The sequence below is a fragment of the Notolepis coatsorum genome (assembly GCF_963971535.1).
Source record: "Notolepis coatsorum genome assembly, chromosome: 7".
Classification (NCBI taxonomy): Eukaryota; Metazoa; Chordata; class Actinopteri; order Aulopiformes; family Paralepididae; genus Notolepis; species Notolepis coatsorum.
The window spans coordinates 105,355,891-105,376,866 of NC_140171.1; the positions used below are offsets into that span (position 1 = coordinate 105,355,891).

General features: G+C 45.8%; 1 protein-coding gene across 1 annotated transcript; it reads left to right on the forward strand.

Moving 5' to 3' along the window:
• Window positions 1-593: 593 nt before the first annotated feature.
• On the forward strand, window positions 594-7,489 carry dusp5 (dual specificity phosphatase 5). Its single transcript, XM_084318624.1, has 4 exons — window positions 594-1,031; window positions 1,938-2,083; window positions 2,868-3,087; window positions 6,619-7,489. The coding sequence occupies exons 1-4, from the start codon at window positions 668-670 to the stop codon at window positions 7,041-7,043; spliced, it is 1,155 nt and encodes a 384-aa protein (XP_084174750.1). The 5' UTR covers window positions 594-667; the 3' UTR covers window positions 7,044-7,489.
• The last annotated feature ends 13,487 nt before the right edge of the window (window positions 7,490-20,976 follow it).

The following is a 20,976-nucleotide window of genomic DNA, read 5'->3' on the forward strand; positions in this document are numbered from 1 at the left end:
TGCAGAAGGTTAACCCTTTACTAGTGGCAGTGAAACGGTTAAAGAAGACTTGTCCGGCCCATGGGGACATGATTTCGGGCTTTACACATTTGATTTGGCTCTGTTTTTTATTTGTCTATTTAATTAGATCGATCCTTGATTGATTGATTGATTGATTGAAAACTTTATTAACAGATTGCAGAATGGGTACAATACAGTACAGCTCAATAAACAACTGCTAGGATGAAGACCAGAAAAATACTTTCGTCTTGTTTACATAAGGGTCCTCCATTTTCAATTCATCAAGACATTTATGACATACAAATATAAATATGGTAATTCCTTCTCTGGAATCGTGCTACTTTGTCATGTTTCTTCTTCGTAACCATGATGATGACGACGTGAAAACGGCTACATAATATGAGTAAGGGTTGATTCAAGGGTGGACTATTTCTCACAAGGAGGGTGGAGTCACACAGCACAGTACTGAGTAGGCTTTTGCAGAGATCCCACCTCGCCGGTGTCCATATTTGGTTCGTGACGTCACGCGCCGGAGGTTCCATTCAAATAAAACTGATCCGACGGAATCCCCTCGGAGAAAAGGTAGACACAGACTCTATCACTCGCCCGCGTCCACTGCTAGGATAGAGTAATTCTCTCTAAGGCAATAAACGACTCCGGGGTCAAAATGAAAGTCTCAAGCATAGACTGCCGGCGTCTCAAGAAGATCATGAGGAAGGAATGTGGCAGCTGTCTCATTGTGGATTGCCGACCTTATTTTTCATTTTCGAACTCTAATATCAAGGGTTCCGTCAATGTCAACTTGAACACGGTCGTGGTCCGGAGGTCGAGGGGAGGACCGGTGCCTCTTCAGTTCGTTATCCCGGACGAGAGAGCCCTGTTTCGCCTTCGGGAAGGGAGCATATCGGCCGTCATCGCTCTTGACGACGGGACGTCTCATTGGCAAAAACTCAAAAAAGACAGTATTGCACAAATAGTGATAAATACCCTCTCGCATCTAGCGAGTGGGGCAAACATCTGCTTCCTGAAAGGTGAGAACATTGGCTATAACATAAATAGTTTTTTTGGTTGTTGTTTTGTTTAAATGTGAGGTGTACGTATTTTATCAAGTGAGAGCCCAACTTGATATATCCTCGGCTACTCCAAAACGGAATCCTAGATTTGGCGTTGGGCTAATTTAATAAGGCTATTAATTACAAGTACAATTGATTTGACAGAAATTGCCTAATTCATAAAGAACACAGCCACCGTCCTAAACCATTGTCAGTGTGTTAGCATTTTTACAGAAAATTGAGTGTCTCTTCGACCCGCATCTAATTTATTTTTAAAAGTCAACCCGTTTTAGGATTTGTTTTTTTAAATAGGTCGATTCAAATTAAGTATTTCTTCCGAGGAGTAACATTTAAGACAAATAAGCTTAGATTTTTCCGCGCTGTACGATATCATCACCGATCCTTGTGAACAGACATGTCGTTCTTCACAAGATAAATGATCTGCGTGCGTCAAGGGAGCGGATGAGTCAGTGCGCAACCTTGTATGAGAATATGGACAGATAAACTGTTGGCCCAATCTAACTTTCTTTAGAAGGATTTTAATTGTTTTTCTTACAGATTTTTTTATTTTATTTTTTAGACTTGTCCCCTTTTCGTTCAATTAAATCATTCACAGCTCGATGTGTCAAACCCCGCCTATATCCGTCTGTCACCTTTACATCCTCAGGATGTAGGCTGAAGGCCTAAATGGATTACCGGTGCTTCGGCTACAGTAATTAATTACGTGTTTATAATCAGGTTATAAGGTTAAAATCCCACGCAGTTCACGGCCTACGTTAAATCGCTTTCACAAATGCTGCCATTTTCACATGACGAAAGGGGGTACAGAATTATAAGCTTATTTATTAATTAAGATGTGTTGTGTTTTCCCCCGGTCTCTCACAGGAGGATACGAGAACTTCCACTCCCAGTACCCTGAACTTTGCACTGAGGTGAAAACCGTCGACCAGAGCGCAACTGAAACCGAGAAAAGAGTTAACGGTCACTGCGAGAAGCAGCGTTCTTCTCACCACAAACCAGATTATGATCAGGTATGAAAACGGAAACACCCTTGCTTCCTCTTTTTTAACCACCCCTATAAGTCTTTTGATGAATACATGTCCTATTCTCTCGGTGATGTGAAGGGAATTCCCCTCGCGTGCCCGAGAGAATAGGATTTGTAGGCTGCTCAAAAGACATTGACAGACGTGTCAGTATATAGGCGACCACTTTATTTAAACTCCACTATTCTATTTCCCCCCTCTCCATTCTTGTCATGGGCTAAATCGTTTTCTCTCGTATCCAATACACCATAATAAATCTAATCATCTGACCAGCCATGCTGAATTCATAGAGACTCTATATATAGAGGATGTCCCCAGTCCCCACATCATAAGATCTGAAAACACACACCATATTCTCTGACCTTCGCTGCTCTCAGTCAGCCGTCACATAAGAGTGGATCCATTCAAAGGCACCCAGCTGACATCAGATGCCTGGTAGAGAGAAATGCACCCTTTCATCGCTGACCTTTTCTCTTATCTCCTCCACTGCACACATGGCCGCCGCACGCTTACATCACAAAGAACACAGTATTGTGTCTATGCCTGACTCCTCGTAGGCTATTTTACTTAATTGTTTACATAAAGGGTAAACCCACGCCGCCAGCTGCGTGATGCCCACTCCAGTCGGTGCACACAATGTACTGCTCTGGCTTTTATTTGGCTGATGGTAAGCGTCTCTGTTATGTCTCTCTCGCGCTGCGCTGCATGTTCTGTCCCGCTATCTCCTTGACTCATGACTATATTTTCTCTCTCTCTCTCTCTTTTGTCTCAGGGCAAGCCTGTGGAGATACTTCCTTTCCTCTACCTCGGCAGTGCCTACCACGCCTCCAGACAGGACTATCTCGGCGACCTTCACATCACGGCCTTGCTCAACGTGTCGCGCAGAGACATGCGGCCCTCCAAGGGCCTCTACGACTACAAGTGGATCCCCGTGGAGGATAGCCACACGGCCGACATCAGCTCACACTTCCAGGAGGCCATAGGATTCATTGGTGAGTGGAGGACATTTTGTTGACGGTGATTGGAATTGATATCAAGTGTGTCACTTGTGTGAATGGCTCTCTCTCTCTCTCTCTCTCTCTCTCTCTCTCTCTCTCTCTCTCTCTCTCTCTCTCTGTGTGATGGGGTATCGTTTGTTTGAGAGGCCCATTGTGCTTAGGGCTTTGCAATGGCTTGTATCTGCTTTAAGACATCTTAAAGGGGGCACTCTAGCTTTGTCACGTTGTCATGATGATTGCCCACATGGAGTCTCGTCACGCTCGTGGATTGTCTGGCTCGAACCTCTAATTAGACTGTAGTTGATTGACCCAAACTGGCTAGGGAGCAGAATAAATATTCCTCCATTAAGAAGCCCCATTTCCTGGTATTCCCGAGCAGCGATTATGGAGAGACACGTATGGATATGTGACTATTTTGAAACGCTTCCCATCTTAAAATAAAAGCTTAAAAAGATATTTCTGCCCACTGCTATCCCAAAATAGAGAGGGCTCTAAGAACTCACACGGTAATCAGTCCCCTTGTTGCCCGGTTTCAGACCGTCTCCACGAACCCGCCTCCTTTAGAAAAGACACTGCCGTGTCGTCAGTGCCTCCTGGGCCTAATCTCTGTAGCTTACTCTGCCGGGTGTGGCCAGCCAGTGTGACACGTGGGTGAGCAAGTAATGACCTGGTGTAGGTTGGGGGCTGGTTGACTGACGCACACGCACAAGCACACGCACGAACACACGCAGTGGTTGGGTTGGAAGTCGAGGGCTGACCGACACACAACAGCGCATCTCGATTGGTGTTTATCTTGTGGGGGAGTCAGTGAAGTGAATATGTAACAGAGTAAAAGACAGAGCGGGAGGGAGGGTGGAGGTGTTGGATAATAGTAGTACCAACCAGTGGTGGAAGAAGTATACGGTTCCTTTACTTTAGTAAAAGTAGAAATACCCAGATAAAATAACACTCTGGTAAAAGTAAAAGTCCTCCTTCGAAAGTAAAAGCAAAGAAGTATTTGAATGTAAAAGTATGCATTCTACACACATTCTACATGATGTTTGTGTATTCCAGCGCATGGGAGTGTCCAATGCTCAAACCATTGACCTCTGAAGGTTATGATAAAGTGGGATGTGTTAAAGTTACTCTGGTTCTGATTACATCCTCTTGAAGTCGCCAGGCTTCAAATCTGAAGCCATGTTTTCTATGCAAAATCTTAAAGTAAAGTAACTAGTAACTGATGGGTTCAGATAAATGTAGTGGAGTAAAAAAGTACAGTACTTGAGCAAATATACTTCGTTACTTTCCACCACTCGTACCAACAGAGACGTGCACACTGCGCCGGGAGGTTATTTATAGTCAGGCATCGCGGAGGACGAAGCAGCTCACCCACAGGGCCCTTGCCTGACCTGTATTGTGTGGCTGCTATTGTTCATATGGTGCTTTGTTTGGTGGCCCCGCCTGCATCTAGGACACCGCGGTGCCAGCCAGTCCATTACGTAAGACAACAAACTGTTCCAGGAGGTGCTTTAGCCTCCGTGCGGCAAAGGCCTTCGAAAGCTATTAGCGATTCCAAACGATCGGCATGGCACACAAATCCAACAACCCCCCCCCCCCCCCCCCCCCCCCGGTCTCTCAATCAGTCGATCTCTAATCAGAATCAGAATCAGAAAAGTCTTTATTGCCAAGTAGTTTTCACATACAAGAAATTTGCTTTGGTAGTTTTCGGTGCGACATTAACGGACAGATAATACAATAAAGAGGTGGAGTCAAATCAAATGAAATATGAACTAAGTTAAGCACAATAGAATAGAATTATGAAATAAAATATAGGCCAGGTCTGTACAACTGTAAATAAAGAGGTAGAATTAAATGAAATGGGATATAAACCAAATTCAATATAGCACAATAGAATATAATACAATTATAAGTAAAAAATTAAATAGGAATAAGAACAGGCCAGGGCTGTACAACTGGGCAAGATGTGGTCAAGTATATACACTAATTAGAATGAAATAACAATACAGTGGGATGGGATAATCACCATTCATAAACTCTCAGAGTTGACGTGTGTGATATGTTGTCGAGGAGAGAGAAATATCGTCTACCCAGGTGGAAAGAGCCACCCGCTGAAGTGCACAGCGGCATCTCCAGCCAGGCGGCGAGGGACTGGAGCACCATTTGTAGATGATCATTAAGACACCCACGGCCTCTCTCGTTCTGTCTCTCCCTCTCTCATTCTCTCTCCCCCTCTCTCTCTCTCTCTCTCTCTCTCTCTCTCTCTCTCTCTCTCTCTCTCTCTCTCTCTCTCTCTCTCTCTCTCTCTCTCTTTCTCTCTCTCTCTCTCTCTCTCTCTCTCTCTCATTCTAGCTATCTCTCTTCCTCTCTTGCTCTATCCCTCGCTGACTCCTCTCCTCCAGACGGGAGGCTCATGATTCATTCATGTGGCGTGTCGGAGGGTCTGAGCTTGTCAGAAACCATCCCTGTTCCCCTCCCGTCGAGGCTCTCAGGGCCGGCTAGCCGGACACTTGACGTGGCCCTCTCTGGCGCGTGTGTAATGTGCACAGATACACAAGCATGCACAAGTGACAGAGAGACAAAGAGACTAAGAGAGTATGCAAGAGCAGAGAGAGAGAGAGAGACATACAGTATGTAGGTGTGAGCATGGAAAATTACAGAGAATCTCAGTATCTGTCGATGAGCAGCATCTTACAGGTGGCAGAAGGCAGATTTGTGTGTAGGCAATGGCATTATGACTGACAACCAGAGCGTAGGAGCGTCGTAATACCAAATTAGTGCAACATGTCTTTTGGCACAGTGAACTCTGGGTTACATAGCTCTCGGCACCCCCACAGGCGTGGGGGAGAGACAGTGTCTCGTGTACAGCTGTGCTCTATGAGTCAGAACCCCCCCCCCCTGGGTGTAGGTCAATGTATGTGTGTGTGTCCCTTTGATTATGAGGTGTGTGTGTGTGTATGTATTTCATCTATGCGTGTGTACATATATGTCCTTATATGTTCTTGTGTGTGTATGTAATGTGTGTGTGTTAGGTTAAATGTGGAGGTGCTGTGTGACAGGGATGAGAGATGAGTAGCGTCGCTCTTAAAGGCTCAGTGGGCGTGAGGAGAAACTCAAGAAATACAAAAAAAAATGTCATCAGTCACTGAGTCAATACTGAGTCACTCCCCGGGAGAATTGAGCAACCTCTCATTGATCTCCACTTGGCTTTAAAAAAAAATATCAGTGACACCCACATACAAAAGATTATGGAAAACCAGCATATGTGCTATATTTTTTACATAATCACACAGTAATGAGCAGTCGCTTTACACAATACAATAATTTACAGATTTAAAATACAGAATAGAGTAAAACATGACAAAGAAATATCAACAATAAAACTCAACACTTGAGTCCTTAGATGGAGGGAGGGTAATAATTGGGTGAAAGCAAGCTTGAAGAGGCGGGTCTCGAGGGCCTATTTGAAGGAGGGGGACTTACAACACCATTAACACGAGGCTATCCCCTTCTTCTTGTCATTTCCAGATCACGTGAAGCAATCGGGGGGAAAGGTCCTGGTCCACTGCGAGGCGGGCATCTCCCGCTCCCCGACCATCTGCATGGCTTACATCATGAGGACGGAGAGGCTGCAGCTGGAGGAGGCCTTCGACATCATCAAAAAGCGTCGGGCTTTCATCTCGCCCAACTTCAGCTTCATGGGCCAACTGCTGCAGTTCGAGTCCGAGGTCCTCTCCTCCGCGCCCGTCCACACCGCCCCCGAGCCGTCCACGCCCTGCGCCACGGAGGCCGCCGCCGCCTCCTTCTTCGCCGGTGACTTTGCCGCCGCTTTCAGCGCCAAAAGCTTCGAGCCGTCGGTGTTCACTCTCCCTACCTCCTTCCTGGCCCCCCATCCGCTCCAGACTCCGGGCTGCTGCCAGTTCAACCTAAGCCCCATAACTGCACTGCCTTAATAGGGAAGAACTGTGACCGCTCGTAGTCTTACTTGAAAAAACGAAAACGAAAAAAAAGATAAATTATGTTATCAATGTTTATCTGTTCGCCTGGTGTCCAAGCCAGCGGAGTTTAGAAGACTGGCGATCAGGAACAGAGACGATAAGAGATGATAGTGTTCAATCCATGGGACTTGAAGCCTCGTGGTACCTGGACGTCCATGAACTGTGCTGGCCTTGGCCATTGATGTGTGGTTTTCCTACGTCCTGAACTGCAGCGGTGAAACCACACAGCACAGCTACTCAACTGCAATATTACACGCCTTAGGTTGATATTGTGATCTTCTTCTGCCTATTCACGAAGCCAGTGAGGCATTGGAACCTAATTTAATAATTAGATCATTTTTGTCTGTTTGTCTGATTTTTCTCAATAAATGTTGTCAATAAATGTTTCCACCATGAAAGTATACCCGTTGTGATATTTTACTGAAACTTTGGGTTTTGAGTCCTAAACAAGTCCTAATGCATTGGTATGGTATGGTTTATTCTAGGGCTGTCCCCGACTAAGGATTTGGATAGTCAACTTTGATTGGCCGAAATTAGCCGATAGTTGACTATTAGTCGACTATGAAAAAGAAAATTTGAAGAACAAAATTATAATTTTTTTTATTTTTTAAATGTATCATTCCATTTGGGCTGTGGGGGTGTTTAATGTCTGAAGGAGTCGACGGAAGGCTTCTTGTCCTCTGCAAAAGCATGCAATTGGTCCACTGATGGATACATCTTGATATTTGTCTAGTCTAGTGTGTTCATTAGATGGGTGAAATCCTCTTTCAGTGCCTCTGTGCCTGTTTTCTTAGGCAGTTAGCCTCTGGTATGCGTGCCATTAGCGTTAGCGACGCTTCTAGGCCACTTTTCTTTTGGAAAGAATGATAATTCTTTTTTGTATTATTATAATATTATTATTATATATATTTGTTGCATTCGACTAAGACAGCGGTTCCCAAACCTTTTTGGCCGTGCACCCCCTGTCACCTCCCGACCTAGCTGACGCACCCCCCAATGGGTTTCTGTTGCTGGTCTCCGTGCACAGATTTAATTTTTTATTTTATCTCTTCCCACGGCGACTATGGATAGGGAATTTCCTTATTTAATTAAAATATTCACGACAACATGGATGCATGTACTCTGCCAGCATGTTTAATATTCATAATACTAAAGGTTTGACTAAGATTTGTATGAAATTTTATTGTAAAAAAAAAAAATTACCATTAGCCTTTTCATGTCACGCACCACCTAGAGGGCGCTCGCGCACCCCGCACCACAGTTTGGGAACCACTGGACTAAAAGGTTGGCAGTCGACTACGGCTCCTTTCGATCGATTAGTCGACTATTCGACTAATAGGGGTCAGCCCTAGTTTATTCTTAATCCCTGAGGCAAAACATGGTTTGCCACCAGAGCGAGTACAAATACACAAACATGAAACAACAAGTTACATAACACAGTAGAAAGAAAATAAAAGAGCCTCACAATACAGAGCTAGCGGTGTTCGTTAAAGAATTTAACAGCAGCAGGAACAAAGGACCTCAGTAGAGCATCGAGGCATCAAAGAATCACTAAACGAGCTTCGCAGAGCATCAAATACACTATACAGAGGATGGCTTTCAAAAGAAAGAATAGAGTTCTTTACTAATGTACAGTAATGCCGTTTCAACATTTTAAAGCCAACGGAGTGATAGTTAGTAATATATTACATTTAGATGATTCTTCACTAACGCACAACTTGGTGGCTGACTAAATGTAAACAAAGTGCAATACCAAGAGGGGGACTTTTGTTTAGAAGTGGCTGTTTGGCAGTATTACTTATATCTTTAAGAGTTCCATAGTTCCATCTATATGTAGCAGGGTGGATTATCCCTGCTTAGTGGGAACGGTTGCTGGCAGTCACAAGGTAGCTGGACGCAGTAGAGCTCCGTCTGACTGCACCCTCGTCTTTGGGCCTGGAGCGTCAAACTGGAGGCCGGCAGTGAGAGTGGATGGGGCCCGGGATTTACCAACCTGGTCTGGTACTCTGTTCTTCCTCGCCTCTCCGGGGCGGTCAGCAGTACTCCCCAACTTGCTCTCACTTCCCCCAATACCTCCGTAACCCTCCCACACCTAGTGACTGATAGATGAATAAATAGATTCGTTCCCCCCGCAAGCAGTACCCTCCCTTGATGACCACTAGAAACCTTAATGACTGTAAGGGGAAAGTTGGATAGGAAGGGGTTAATTGTATTAACGTTACCCACACCAAAATAGTTACTAATAGGCTCAGGAATGGACACGCACACAGAACCCCATCTAATTCTTTATGTTAATTGTACTGTTCAGTTACAACGATTTAATGGCAATGTTTAAATAGAATGAAGTCCTACTATTACTCAATTTGTAACTCAATACCTTATAGACACTTATATTATACACCCACCTCTGGGTTAGTACCAGGGATAATATACTTCAATGTGCTTGACTCATCACCCACGTCTGGGTTAGTACCATGGATAATACCTCTCTCAGGCTTTAATTATATGGTAGGGATAATACCTCTCTAAGGCTTTACTTATGATACCACAGGTCTGTAACCTCCCCACAGGGAAAGGGTTAATTAGATGGGAAAATATTATTAAAGAACAAACACGTTATCACACTCAAAGAAAATGAAAAGGTGGGCCCACTTTACCAAAACAAAAGTCCTATACTAATGCCGGCATGTAAGGTTTATGGGGTACCCCTATGAACTGTAGTTAGCAACGTTAGCTTCACCCGTAGGCCGCATCACACTGTGTACTGTGCAATAAGATCCTGAGCATTGAAGCTCTATTGTACTCAACCAAGATGGCGGCCTCGCCGCGCCACCCCTGTCCGGGTAGCAAGATGGCGTCGAGCGCTCTCGTCACGGGCGCCAGCCAGCGGGGCGGGAGCAGAGGGAGCAGTAGCGGGCTGAGAGCGCGTGCTGGGTGATGGCGACCTCTGCTGGTCGGGACGAACTGGGCTGAAGACAGCCGGTGCAGAGCAGATGTCGGACGCCGGCGAAGACTGGTTGTTGACGGCCGGCGCTGGGTCGACGCGCGACAATACTCTAGCCCTACCTTAACTGAAGCTACTCTGTGGGTCCCAGACAGCCCTCCTGCTATTCGGTTATACTGTTAATGCAACGTGGCTGGCTACACCACCGGTCTCTTCAGCGCCTCGCGCCCGGTGTATACTGGAGTCAATATAGCCGTTAGCCGCATGCTAATATACTGCACACACTGCTACTATAACACGTTATCTATGGACGTTAGTCCTTGGGTTCGGTTTCTCTTACTCACACACTATCACGGATACTTCTAGGATAACCCGTCATATACTCAAGTTCAATACGTTCACCCGTGTGGTCCACAACGGGGCTCTGTCAAGACACGACCGAACAGGTCCAAGTCCAATGTCGAAGAGGCTGCTCCTCCCCACTTCCGTTCCCGTTGACTTGCTTCCTTCTCTGTCTCTCTCTCGTGCGCTCCGCCTGCCACCGCCGCCCCCTGCTGGACCACCAACTAGCCCCACAGGAAGCACTGAGTGGATAGAATATGATTTAGTTTACTGTTTATAATCCATATTCCAGCCGGTGAGAGGAGGGGAAACCTGCGTCATTGTTCGAGAGAATATCCATGGAAACTAGTTAATATGTCTTTGTGCACAAAGGGGAGATAAAAGGCAAGTCAGCACTTCTGAATAATAGCTACATATTCAGGGTGCTACATATACTCTAGTTGAGAAGATGACCGTGGAGAAACTCAAACCTAGGATCACAACAGTCACTCTCGAGGTAGGTAGGTAGGTAGGTATTTATTTAGACAACAAAACATATACAGATCATTACATCACATATTTGCTTTTGTCAAGGATAGGAACGAAAAAGCCAATGACTTATTTACATCATCCCTGGAAGTCAAGGATGCTTGATACATACACATACAACTCATTACAGAAAAGGACGGAGAGAATTTCCGGACTCGACTCTGACTACAGTTGCCGTCAGCTAGGACCGGAGGGGGAGGAGCTGGGAGATGACTACCGTTGCCGTCATAGGGGGTGGAATTTTGGCGATGAGACAGTCACTTTGGCACCCCTCCAGCATAGGCGCCAGGCGTACACGCGGGAGGGGGGATTGGGGGTGGGGGAGCTGCTTGCCACTCTTATCTGCCAGAGGGCCTTCGACTCCAGCAGCTCCCTGGTTCGACCTTGGTCCAGGAATTTGTTTTGGCTGAACTGACTGGCAACATTTATCCCAGCCACGTCACTTTAAATTTGATTTGAGTAGAGTGAAATATAACTATTGATTTGAGTGGAGTGAGTTTTAACAACTGCGTCCAAATGACTGAATGCATTAGTCCAAGTGTCTTAATCAGTTCATTTGGTTAGGTCCTGTGCTCGGTAAACAGATCCAAAATCTTCTTATTGCAGTCCAAAAGCTTCGATAATCCAAAAATGACCACGTCTTCAAGTTGGTAGCCCGATTATTATGTCCCAAGAGGCAGAGAGGGTTAGTCTTATTCTGCTTCTTGACGAAAATATGCAATCCACTGATTAGATCCATTTCGAGTTGATTTGAGTATAGTCCAGCAACCGGCACGAAGCACAGAGCATAGCAGCGTCGGGCTTCATGGAGCAGTAGAGGCGGCGGTAGGAACGGCCTTGAGGAGCCTGGGGAGAGGAGAGAAATGCAACTGTCTCTGGGAAGGGCTGGAGAGGTTGAGTATATTTCCTCATTGAGCTATATATATATATACTTGTGCCCTAATGATAAGAATAAGCGCTCAACATAAGTAGCCAATCCCATTGCCAAAAGAGAGTCTATAACATTGCTATAAATTCTATGGAACTACACACTACAAATGTATTACCTGTCCCAATGCCCCCCAAACAGCATTGCCAACTTCAACAGACACATGCCCCTTTGATGTGAGCTCCAGGTATTGACAGTGCCGATGCTACATATCCTACCACATAATCTAGTTGAATGAAATGGTGAAATTGAACTATAAAAATATTTCTGCTACTGTGTATCATTCATAGTATTCTTTGACGTGTTTTGCCGTACAATATGGCACAATTCCACAGCTCATTGGCCACAGTTGTCATTTAATGCCAGTGTAAAAATATGAAACTAGAGATTGTGAGTAATGTAGATACCAAACATGTCATGGTAGCTTACTGGGAAATGGGCTAAATATTGCTCCATAGTTAGGGAAACTTTTGACCCCCCCTCACCTTAACTATATCTGAATGAAAATGGGCTCAACACAACATCTATGGTGCTTCAGGATAGCTAGGTTCTCTTTTTGACGAATGCTCTATGTCAAAGTGGTAATCCACAAGTTCCTCATTTGTGTTTATTTTGGCGACATCTATTGGTATGACGATTGCTGTTGCATTTTTTAGCTGCTTTCCATCTTGAAAATCAATGCTAACTACTGAGTTAGTCTTCTATTCATTCCAAATTGTTATGGTTTGACCGTGAGACTCTAATGCAGAGAGAGAGCAGACAACTGGACAGGTTCGAAGGGTGTTTAATATAAAAAAGGGACAGTAGTTGGACAAGCGTGAGGTCAAAGACGAGGCGTGGGATGATCCGGGAGAATCGTAGTCCGACAGGCGGAGGTTCGTAGACAAGGCGGGCAACGCAGACAGTTCATGGGGGAGATCCAGGAGCAGGGTAGTCCAACGAGCGAGGGTCATACACGGGATACAGGATGATAGCTGGGAGGGGAGCCAGGTAGTGGACTAGAGACAAGGGAGGACAGGCGGGGTTAAACACGGCAGGAATAAACAGGCTACAAGCTAAAATTATGACTGACTGGGTTAGCTGAGAATACAATCAGGCCTTGTCTTGCAGTATGAGCTGGGTATAAGTAGGCTGGTGCCTCCCCACCAGGTTCCAATCCTGCAATTAACCCCACATACCCACACCCACACAGAGACAATGATACTAGGAGACAGGGGACATGACACAAATAAACTGCAGTTGCTGCTGGTGACATAAAACACACATCACTTCCTGTGTGCTGGATGGTTTTCCCAGGAATGTCCTACCAGACACCACTGTTCAGAACAGCCTAGAACGGTTATTTCATAACCCTAGTTATATGATTACTGGCAAAGCGTCTTGGACTATGCTCGCACCAATGTGCACTACTGAAAGAACTTTCAATCATGCAATTATCACTGACCAGGTCACGCCCACTACCTGCAGGGGCAGTGACCCTACTCTCACTTCCAAGCCACATTTCATGTAGAAATGGACAAGGGTCATCAGGGCGAGAAAGCAAGATGCTTTGCCAGTAATCATAGGATTATATATATACAGTATATCCACACACACCCAGTTAGAAACTAACGGTGGGATGGAGGGGCTCCAGAACTGAGCCATGTATCAGCCATGTCTATCAGATAGAACCTGATGTCCTCCACCAATACCCCCCTAAGCAGGGCAATGCCCTCGCCATGGCATTGTTTAGACAGAGCCTTGCCCTAGTTTGGCCCTCCGTGACACACCTGGAGGAGGATGGAAAGCCCTAATAGTTGGGTCAAGAACCTCAATTCCGTGACCATTCTCTGGTTAAGATGTTTCGATGATTGATTTGACTTCTATGAACCTTTTATAACAAAAAATTGCCCCCATGTCCCTCCCAAAAATCCTGGCATTCTTTGTCGGAGGGCCAAATCCAAAATACTTGCTGGCGCCATCTTGAAAAATGTATGAATACACTTTTTTGTGTAAGTCGACCAAGAGGATTCTGATTCTGACATCAGTTTGACGTTATGACATCATTTTGACCCAGAAATCCAAGATGGCCATGATCCAGTAGAGCGAAATTGTAACTTGTAATGTCAAAACCAATTTTACCATGATACTGCTGTACTTTAAACAAACTACTGTGGCAGATCTCACCCCCCCCTCTCATGGATATGTGAAGGATGGGAGATATTATTGCCACGGAAGGAGTAGAGACAATTAGGTAGCTGATTAGTACTGATAGAACACACCTGTGCATCATTAGTTCACCCACATCTCACGGGAACATACCCAGACCCACACACTACAAAGCCACTAGGTTAGTCAGGAGTAAGTTGAGCAGAGGTGAGGTTGGAGTTGTTGTATTGAGAGAGAGAGATTGAGTTATTCGAAGTTGTGTAAGGTAAGAGGTAGTGAGAAGGAGCGGCTGGGTGGTGCAGCGGTCTAAGCGTCTGCCCACCACCACAGAGACAGTGGGATCGAATCCAGCTGTGGTGCTTCCGGGTTGGCCGACCGTCCATACTAGCACAATTGGCAGTGTTAGACGGTGGGAAACCCGGCGAGGGTGGGTCCTGGTCGTTGTAAAACAGCGACTCCTACAGATCGGTCGGGGCGCCTGTGTGACGGATCATACTGGGTCTGCGTTGTGTTTGATGTTAAATGAGAATGTCCCGAGGGGGAGTCGAACAGGGGGCTCCCGCGTCCGACGACACAGGCCGCTGCACTAAGAAGTGAATTCACTCCTAACTACCGTACCTATGCGTCTGTTAACCCTGTTATGGGGAAGTGAGTTTAATTTACCAGCCCGCACTGCCACAGTCACTCGTCAACACACCTGTTTCCGTGACTGTGGACATACCCACGGGCTTCCCCGTTACACTCACCTCCCTAAACTCACGCCCCTCAGGACATCCGGGTCACGGCACCACTGTGACGGATCATACTGGGTCTGCGTTGTGTTTGATGTTAAATGAGAATGTCCCGAGGGGGAGTCGAACAGGGGGCTCCCGCGTCCGCGGGCGACGACACAGGCCGCTGCACTAAGAAGTGAATTAACTCCTAACTACCGTACCTATGCGTCTGTTAACCCTGTTATGGGGAAGTGAGTTTAATTTACCAGCCCGCACTGCCACAGTCACTCGTCAACACACCTGTTTCCGTGACTGTGGACATACCCACGGGCTTCCCCGTTACACCTGCACAGCGAGGTCGGATCCTGGGGGAGGTAGTGTCCTCCACACGTTACACTCCCCCAGTGAGAGTCTGCGCTGCCAGGTGAAAAGAAGTGGGGATTGGCTACACATGTGTCGGAGGAAGCATGTGATAGTCTCCGCCCTCCCAGACCGACGGTAGGAGGCAGAGCACGCAACGACCAGGTAGGGGATTGGGAATTGGCATAACGACTAACATTGGGATGGGAGAAAAAGCGGAAAAAGAAAGGGGGAAAAAGAGAAAGTATAAAAAAATAAAATAGGTAGTGAGAGGAGAGGTGAAGGCGAGAAGGTGTTCTTTGTGTACTGGACCCTGGACTGGCTGAGAAACCCCCTTGTGTACTGACCCTGGACCGGACGACTACCCTGAGTATTGAACAATCCCTTTTTCTGTTGTCGAGGCTGTTTTGTGTTTTTGACCATCGGACTGTATTACGACCATTCTCTTGCCTATTAAACTGGATTCTGCTTTATTTCAATAAATATTCTTAGTGCAATACAATGTTAGCTTGGGTCCTATGTACACTACTATACAATATACAGTTTTTACTCTATATCCTTATGCTATACTTGCTATTTCTAAACTATACTATCAAGAACCACATCAGTTCTTTCCTTAAAGTGACCTTTATTTTCCTCATTCCTTTAAAGTGTCCTTTCCATTTTGTTTAAAGTGACCGTTTGTGCGTTCCTTTATCTTATCCACCACAGCTACCCAGACTGCGATGCTGGCTTCATTAACACCTACAATTCGCGCAGTAGATATCTCTAGATAAATCACATCGAGATAGGTGAGAATCCATACCTTGGGGCACATTTTATCCGGTTGAATCCAGCGTGACGCTATCAACTATACTATTCTTAAAGTGACCTTTCCTTTTGTAAAGTGACCATAAGTGTGAGCGTGTGCAGCATGAGTATGTGTGTGCTCATGTTAAAGTGGCTGCTAGTGTGTGAGCGTGTACAGTGTGTGTGTTGTGTGTGTGTTCATGTGTGCTTGTGTGTGGAGAGTTCAGTGTTCAATGTTCTGATGGCCTGGGGGAAGAAGCTGAGCCTTAGTCTCTCTGTTCTTGCTGCGTGTGTGCATAGGCGCTTGCTTGACCACAGCAGCTTGAACAGGCTGTTGTTGGGGTGGTGGGGGTCTTTCATTATTCTGCAGGCTCTGGATTTGCACCTCCTGTTATATAAGTCCTGCAGGGGTGGTAGTGCAATACCCGTAGTACGCTCTGCTGAGCGCACCACTCTCTGTAGGGCCTTCCTGTCCTGGGCCGTGCTGTTTCTAAACCAGGCAGTAATGTTTCCAGTCAGAATCCTCTCTACAGCCCCGGAATAGAAGGAGTGGAGTATCTTCCCTGATAGATCCTGTCTCAGGTGATAGAGGCGCTGTTTTGCCTTTTTTTTACCACTGAGTCTATCTGTGTTGTCCATGTCAGGTCCTCTGTGATGTGGACTCCCAGGTACTTAAAACTGCTCACCCTGTCCACGATAGCCCCATTTATCCACAGTGGCGTGTGTGTCCCCTGCTGTATTCTCCTAAAATCCACGATCAGCTCCTTGGTTTTACCAATGTTCAGGAGTAGGCTGGTATCCCGGCACCAGCATGCCAGTACATCAACCTCCTCCCGGTAGGTCTTCTCGTCCTTTCTCTTCCTTTCAGAGATTTTGACGGCAAGCCTCTTTTCAGCCACTTTTACTTGGGTAAAACCTATTAAGCATAGCCTGTCCCCTAGCTGGGATCTCCACCATGAGTGCCTTTGAGTCAGTTGTCTTTAACCGCTTATCAAGCGGGCAGAAAAGTGGCAATTATATTTTATTTTTATTATTATTATCTTTTCCCCCCTCCTTTTTTCCGATTTTTCTCCCATCCCACTGTTAGTCGTTATGCCAATTCCCAACCCCCTTCCTGGTCGTTGCGCACTCCCCCCTACTGTTGGTCCGGGAGGCCGGAGACTATCACATGCTTTCCTCCGACACATGTGCAGCCAGCCGGCAGCCAGCCTGGCAGCGCAGACTCTCACTGGGATAGTGTAACGTGTGGAAGGTCACACTACCTCCCTCCAGATCCTTCCCTCATTGTGCAGGCGCCCCGACCGAACTGTAGGAGTCGCTGTTTACAATGACCAGGACCCACCCACCAGCTTTCCCACCGCTAACACTGCCAATTGTGTTAGTGTGAACGACCAGCCAAGCTGGTAGCAACGCCGAGAGCTGGGCTCGAACCCAGCGTCTCCTGCGTTGGTGGCGAGTGCCTTGCCCACTACACCACCTAGCCGCCTGTAATTCTTTAACTTGAACTTGAGGACTGCACTTTTAGTGCTAACATAATAGAGTAACATAGGTCTGAACTTGAGTTGTAGAAAAACTTGTTACTCAAGTTTTTCTGTAGTAGTTAGTAGTCCAGAGGTAGTATTTCCCCAGAAGGTGGTATGGCTTACAAATCCAGACGGAGCCATAGCCTGAAGCCTTATGTAGTACATATCCAAATTACATAAAGATCCATTCAGAAATTAGTGATTAAGAGTGATTTTGGTAAACTGTGTACAAAGAAAAACTCAGTTTTCTCATAGACTTCAATTCATTTGGCTGTTTTTCTCTTCCTGTTAAAGAATTTAGTTTGTCGCCTAGATCCCTGATTCATACATCCCCACGTGGTGTTTCATTGGTAAGCCACACTGATTGGCTACAACGATCCACAATCATTTTCTAGATTGGATCTAGATTGACGGAACTACTGCGCCAAAAGTCGGGAGTGGTATTTTGCGCAATACCGTGTACTTTGCACAAGCCTCAAATACAGGCATGTAACTCGAGAACCTCTGAACGGATTTTGTCGCTATCAACAGGCAACAAATAAGCCTTCAATTTGATATACATATTGTATTACAAAATATGCACACCCGAGCCACTAGGGGTTGCCAAAGTGCCGGTTGCAAAAAGTCCGAAAAACGTCCCATATGTGGGACGTTGCATGTTAAGAGGTTTTAAAGACTTAAAGTATTTTCTCTTGGCTATCACTTGTCAGTTCAACCAGAGTGCCTGTCTATTCAAGTTGAGCAGTGAAATCCTGCTCAGGGCTTTCCACCCTCCTCCTCACTCTAGTGATGTGGAGGAGCCTTCATCTGATCCTACAGTATCTGTACACTTTCTATTTACTTGAAATGCACAGAGGTCTTCAGGACCACTTAACAGCTGTTGGTTTGTCATAGCAAGGTTATGGCTCTGTTTAAACGGCGCCTGTCTCACTGGTTATGTGAGGGCATTGCTCTGTGCAGAATAGGGATGCACAATCTGACTTTTTAAGTCCCGATACCGATACCGAGTACCGATCCGATACCCATTGTTCAATTAATAAACTGTATGCCTCACTGTGTGGAAGAGACTGGGATCATTCTTTTGTGAAAGGCAACATCAGGCATGACTTAAAACATTACTTTCCTAACTTAGTGAAACAAAATGTAACAAATTAACACATAGATATATATGTACTGAATTGTTATTTATAATTTTAGTTATTATTATATTATATTATATTATTATAAAAAATAAAAAATGTATAAAAATCCTATATTTCTTTACCGATACCCGATCCAGCTATTTTAGTCATATCGGGACCGATATCCGATATCCATATCGGATCGGTGCATCCCTAGTGCAGAGGTCCCCCCTGTAGGGATTAGGCACATGTGGTGTTGCAGCCTCTTCTGCTCTGCTCAGAGGGGTCTCAGTGGAGGACATAATTATGTGCTGTGGCGTCTTGGTCCTCTCTGGGTCCTTTCATCAGAGCATAGAGGGCGACAGTGGCTCAGGAGCAGGGCAAGAAATTAACTTTTTGACTCACTGGCCAGTGGCGGGTAGATGGGAAAATTCTACCCGCCAAGCATATTTCTTACCGGCCATTTTTTTTTTTTTTTGTACTCTCTCTCACTGAAGTCTAAACTTCACAACACACAATCTAAAACCCCTCCCTACCTCCCTACCTCCCTCTCCCAAACCATTCCTACAACAATTTTTTTTATGTTGCATGATCATGTAAATTCTTTTTTATATATTTTTTTTACATTTAAATATCAGCATTATCTGGCAATCCTCAGTAAATACTATCAAACTCATGTCATCTGGTATTTTCTGCGCGCGCGCACACACACACACACGCACACACACACACGCACACACACACACACACACACAACACACACGCACGCACACACACACACACACACACACACACACACACACACACACACACACACACACACTCACACACACACACACACACACAGAAAGGGCTCCTTAATTGAACAAGTAGAGAGAGGGATGGAGAGAGAGCCCTGCTCCCCCTTTCTAACCTCGGCTCAGCTGTTTTCTGTCTGAGCACTGAGCAGGATTGGCTAGTTTCAAGTTTCTTTATTAGTTGTCATACAGAAGTACAGAATACTTTTATACAAAATGCTTCTTACTGTTACGCTCCAGAGACTGTGCTAGACAAGATAAGTATGAAATAAAAAAGTATAGCATGTAAAATAGAAGTAAAAATAGAGGTCACAGTGTTTAGTATAGACATATGTACAATGTTCGATGCAGAATAGAAGTAACTGAGTTACCATACAATATACAATATACTATGCAATGTACTAATATACAATACTATATAGTGCAGAGCAGAAATGGGATGAGGTACAATTTAGGTACAATTTACAGTAAGGTGTACGAGTTGTAGTGCAAATCCTTTACCAATAAATATAAAGTGTAAAGTGTGTTTAGGTGATCTAAAGTGTGGAGAGTGGGTGCTGCAGTGTGTTGTTTGTTTAAGTGAGTGTGTTCGTGTGGGTGGGTGTGTGTGCTGTGTGCATTTGATGGTTGTTGCATAGTGTTTATTGTTCGTTGAGCAGCCTGATGGCCTGGGGATAGAAGCTTCTTCTGAGTCTTTCTGTGCTCGCCTTAAGACTTCGGTATCGCTTGCCTGACCGCAGCAGTTCAAAGAGGCAGTTGTTCTGGTGGCTGGAGTCCTTGATGATTCTCTTAGCCTTCCCCCTGCACCGCTTGTTGTAAATGTTCTGGAGGGTGGGAAGCCCCCCTCCAATTGTGCGTTCGGCTGAACGTGTCACTCTTTGTAGTCTGCTATGGTCTTGTGCAGTGCTATTCCCAAACCAGGAGGTGATGTTGCCAGTCAGGATGCTCTCTATTGTACATGAGTAGAAGTTCCTAAAGATCTTCTGACTGACTTGGAACTTCTTTAGGCGCCTGAGGAAGTAGAGGCGTTGTCGTGCCTTCTTCACAACACTGTCAATGTGTGTGGTCCATGTCAAGCTCCGAGGTACTTGAAACTGTTCACTCTCTCAACCGGTGCCCCGTCGATGCTGAGGGAGCTGTAGTCCTTGACCCCCGACCTCCTGAAGTCCACAATCATCTCTTTTGTTTTGCTGACGTTCAGGGAGAGGCAGTTCTCCTGACACCACTGTGACAGATTCTCTATCTCTTCTAGGTAGGCCCTCTCGTCGTTGGCAGAGACCAGGCCCACCACTACTGTGTCATCAGCAAATTTGATGATTGTGTTGTTGTTCCGCTGTGCCACGCAGTCATGTGTGTACAGGGAGTAGAGGAGGGGGCTCAGAACACAGCCCTGGGGGGCCCCTATGTTGAGCGTGATGGATGAGGAGGTGCAGTTGCCTGCTCTTACCACCTGGGGTCTTCCCGTCAGGAAGTCCAAGACCCACTGGCAGAGGTCATAGTTCAAGCCCAGGTCCCTGAGCTTTGCTATGAGTTTGGAGGGGACTATGGTATTGAATGCTGAGCTGTAGTCGATGACAGCATTCTCACATAGTTCCCCTGCCTCTTGTCCAGGTGTGATGCTGCTGTGTGCAGCACATGGGCTATGGCATCCTCTGTGGATCTGTTAGGGCGGTATGCAAATTGCAGGGGGTCCAG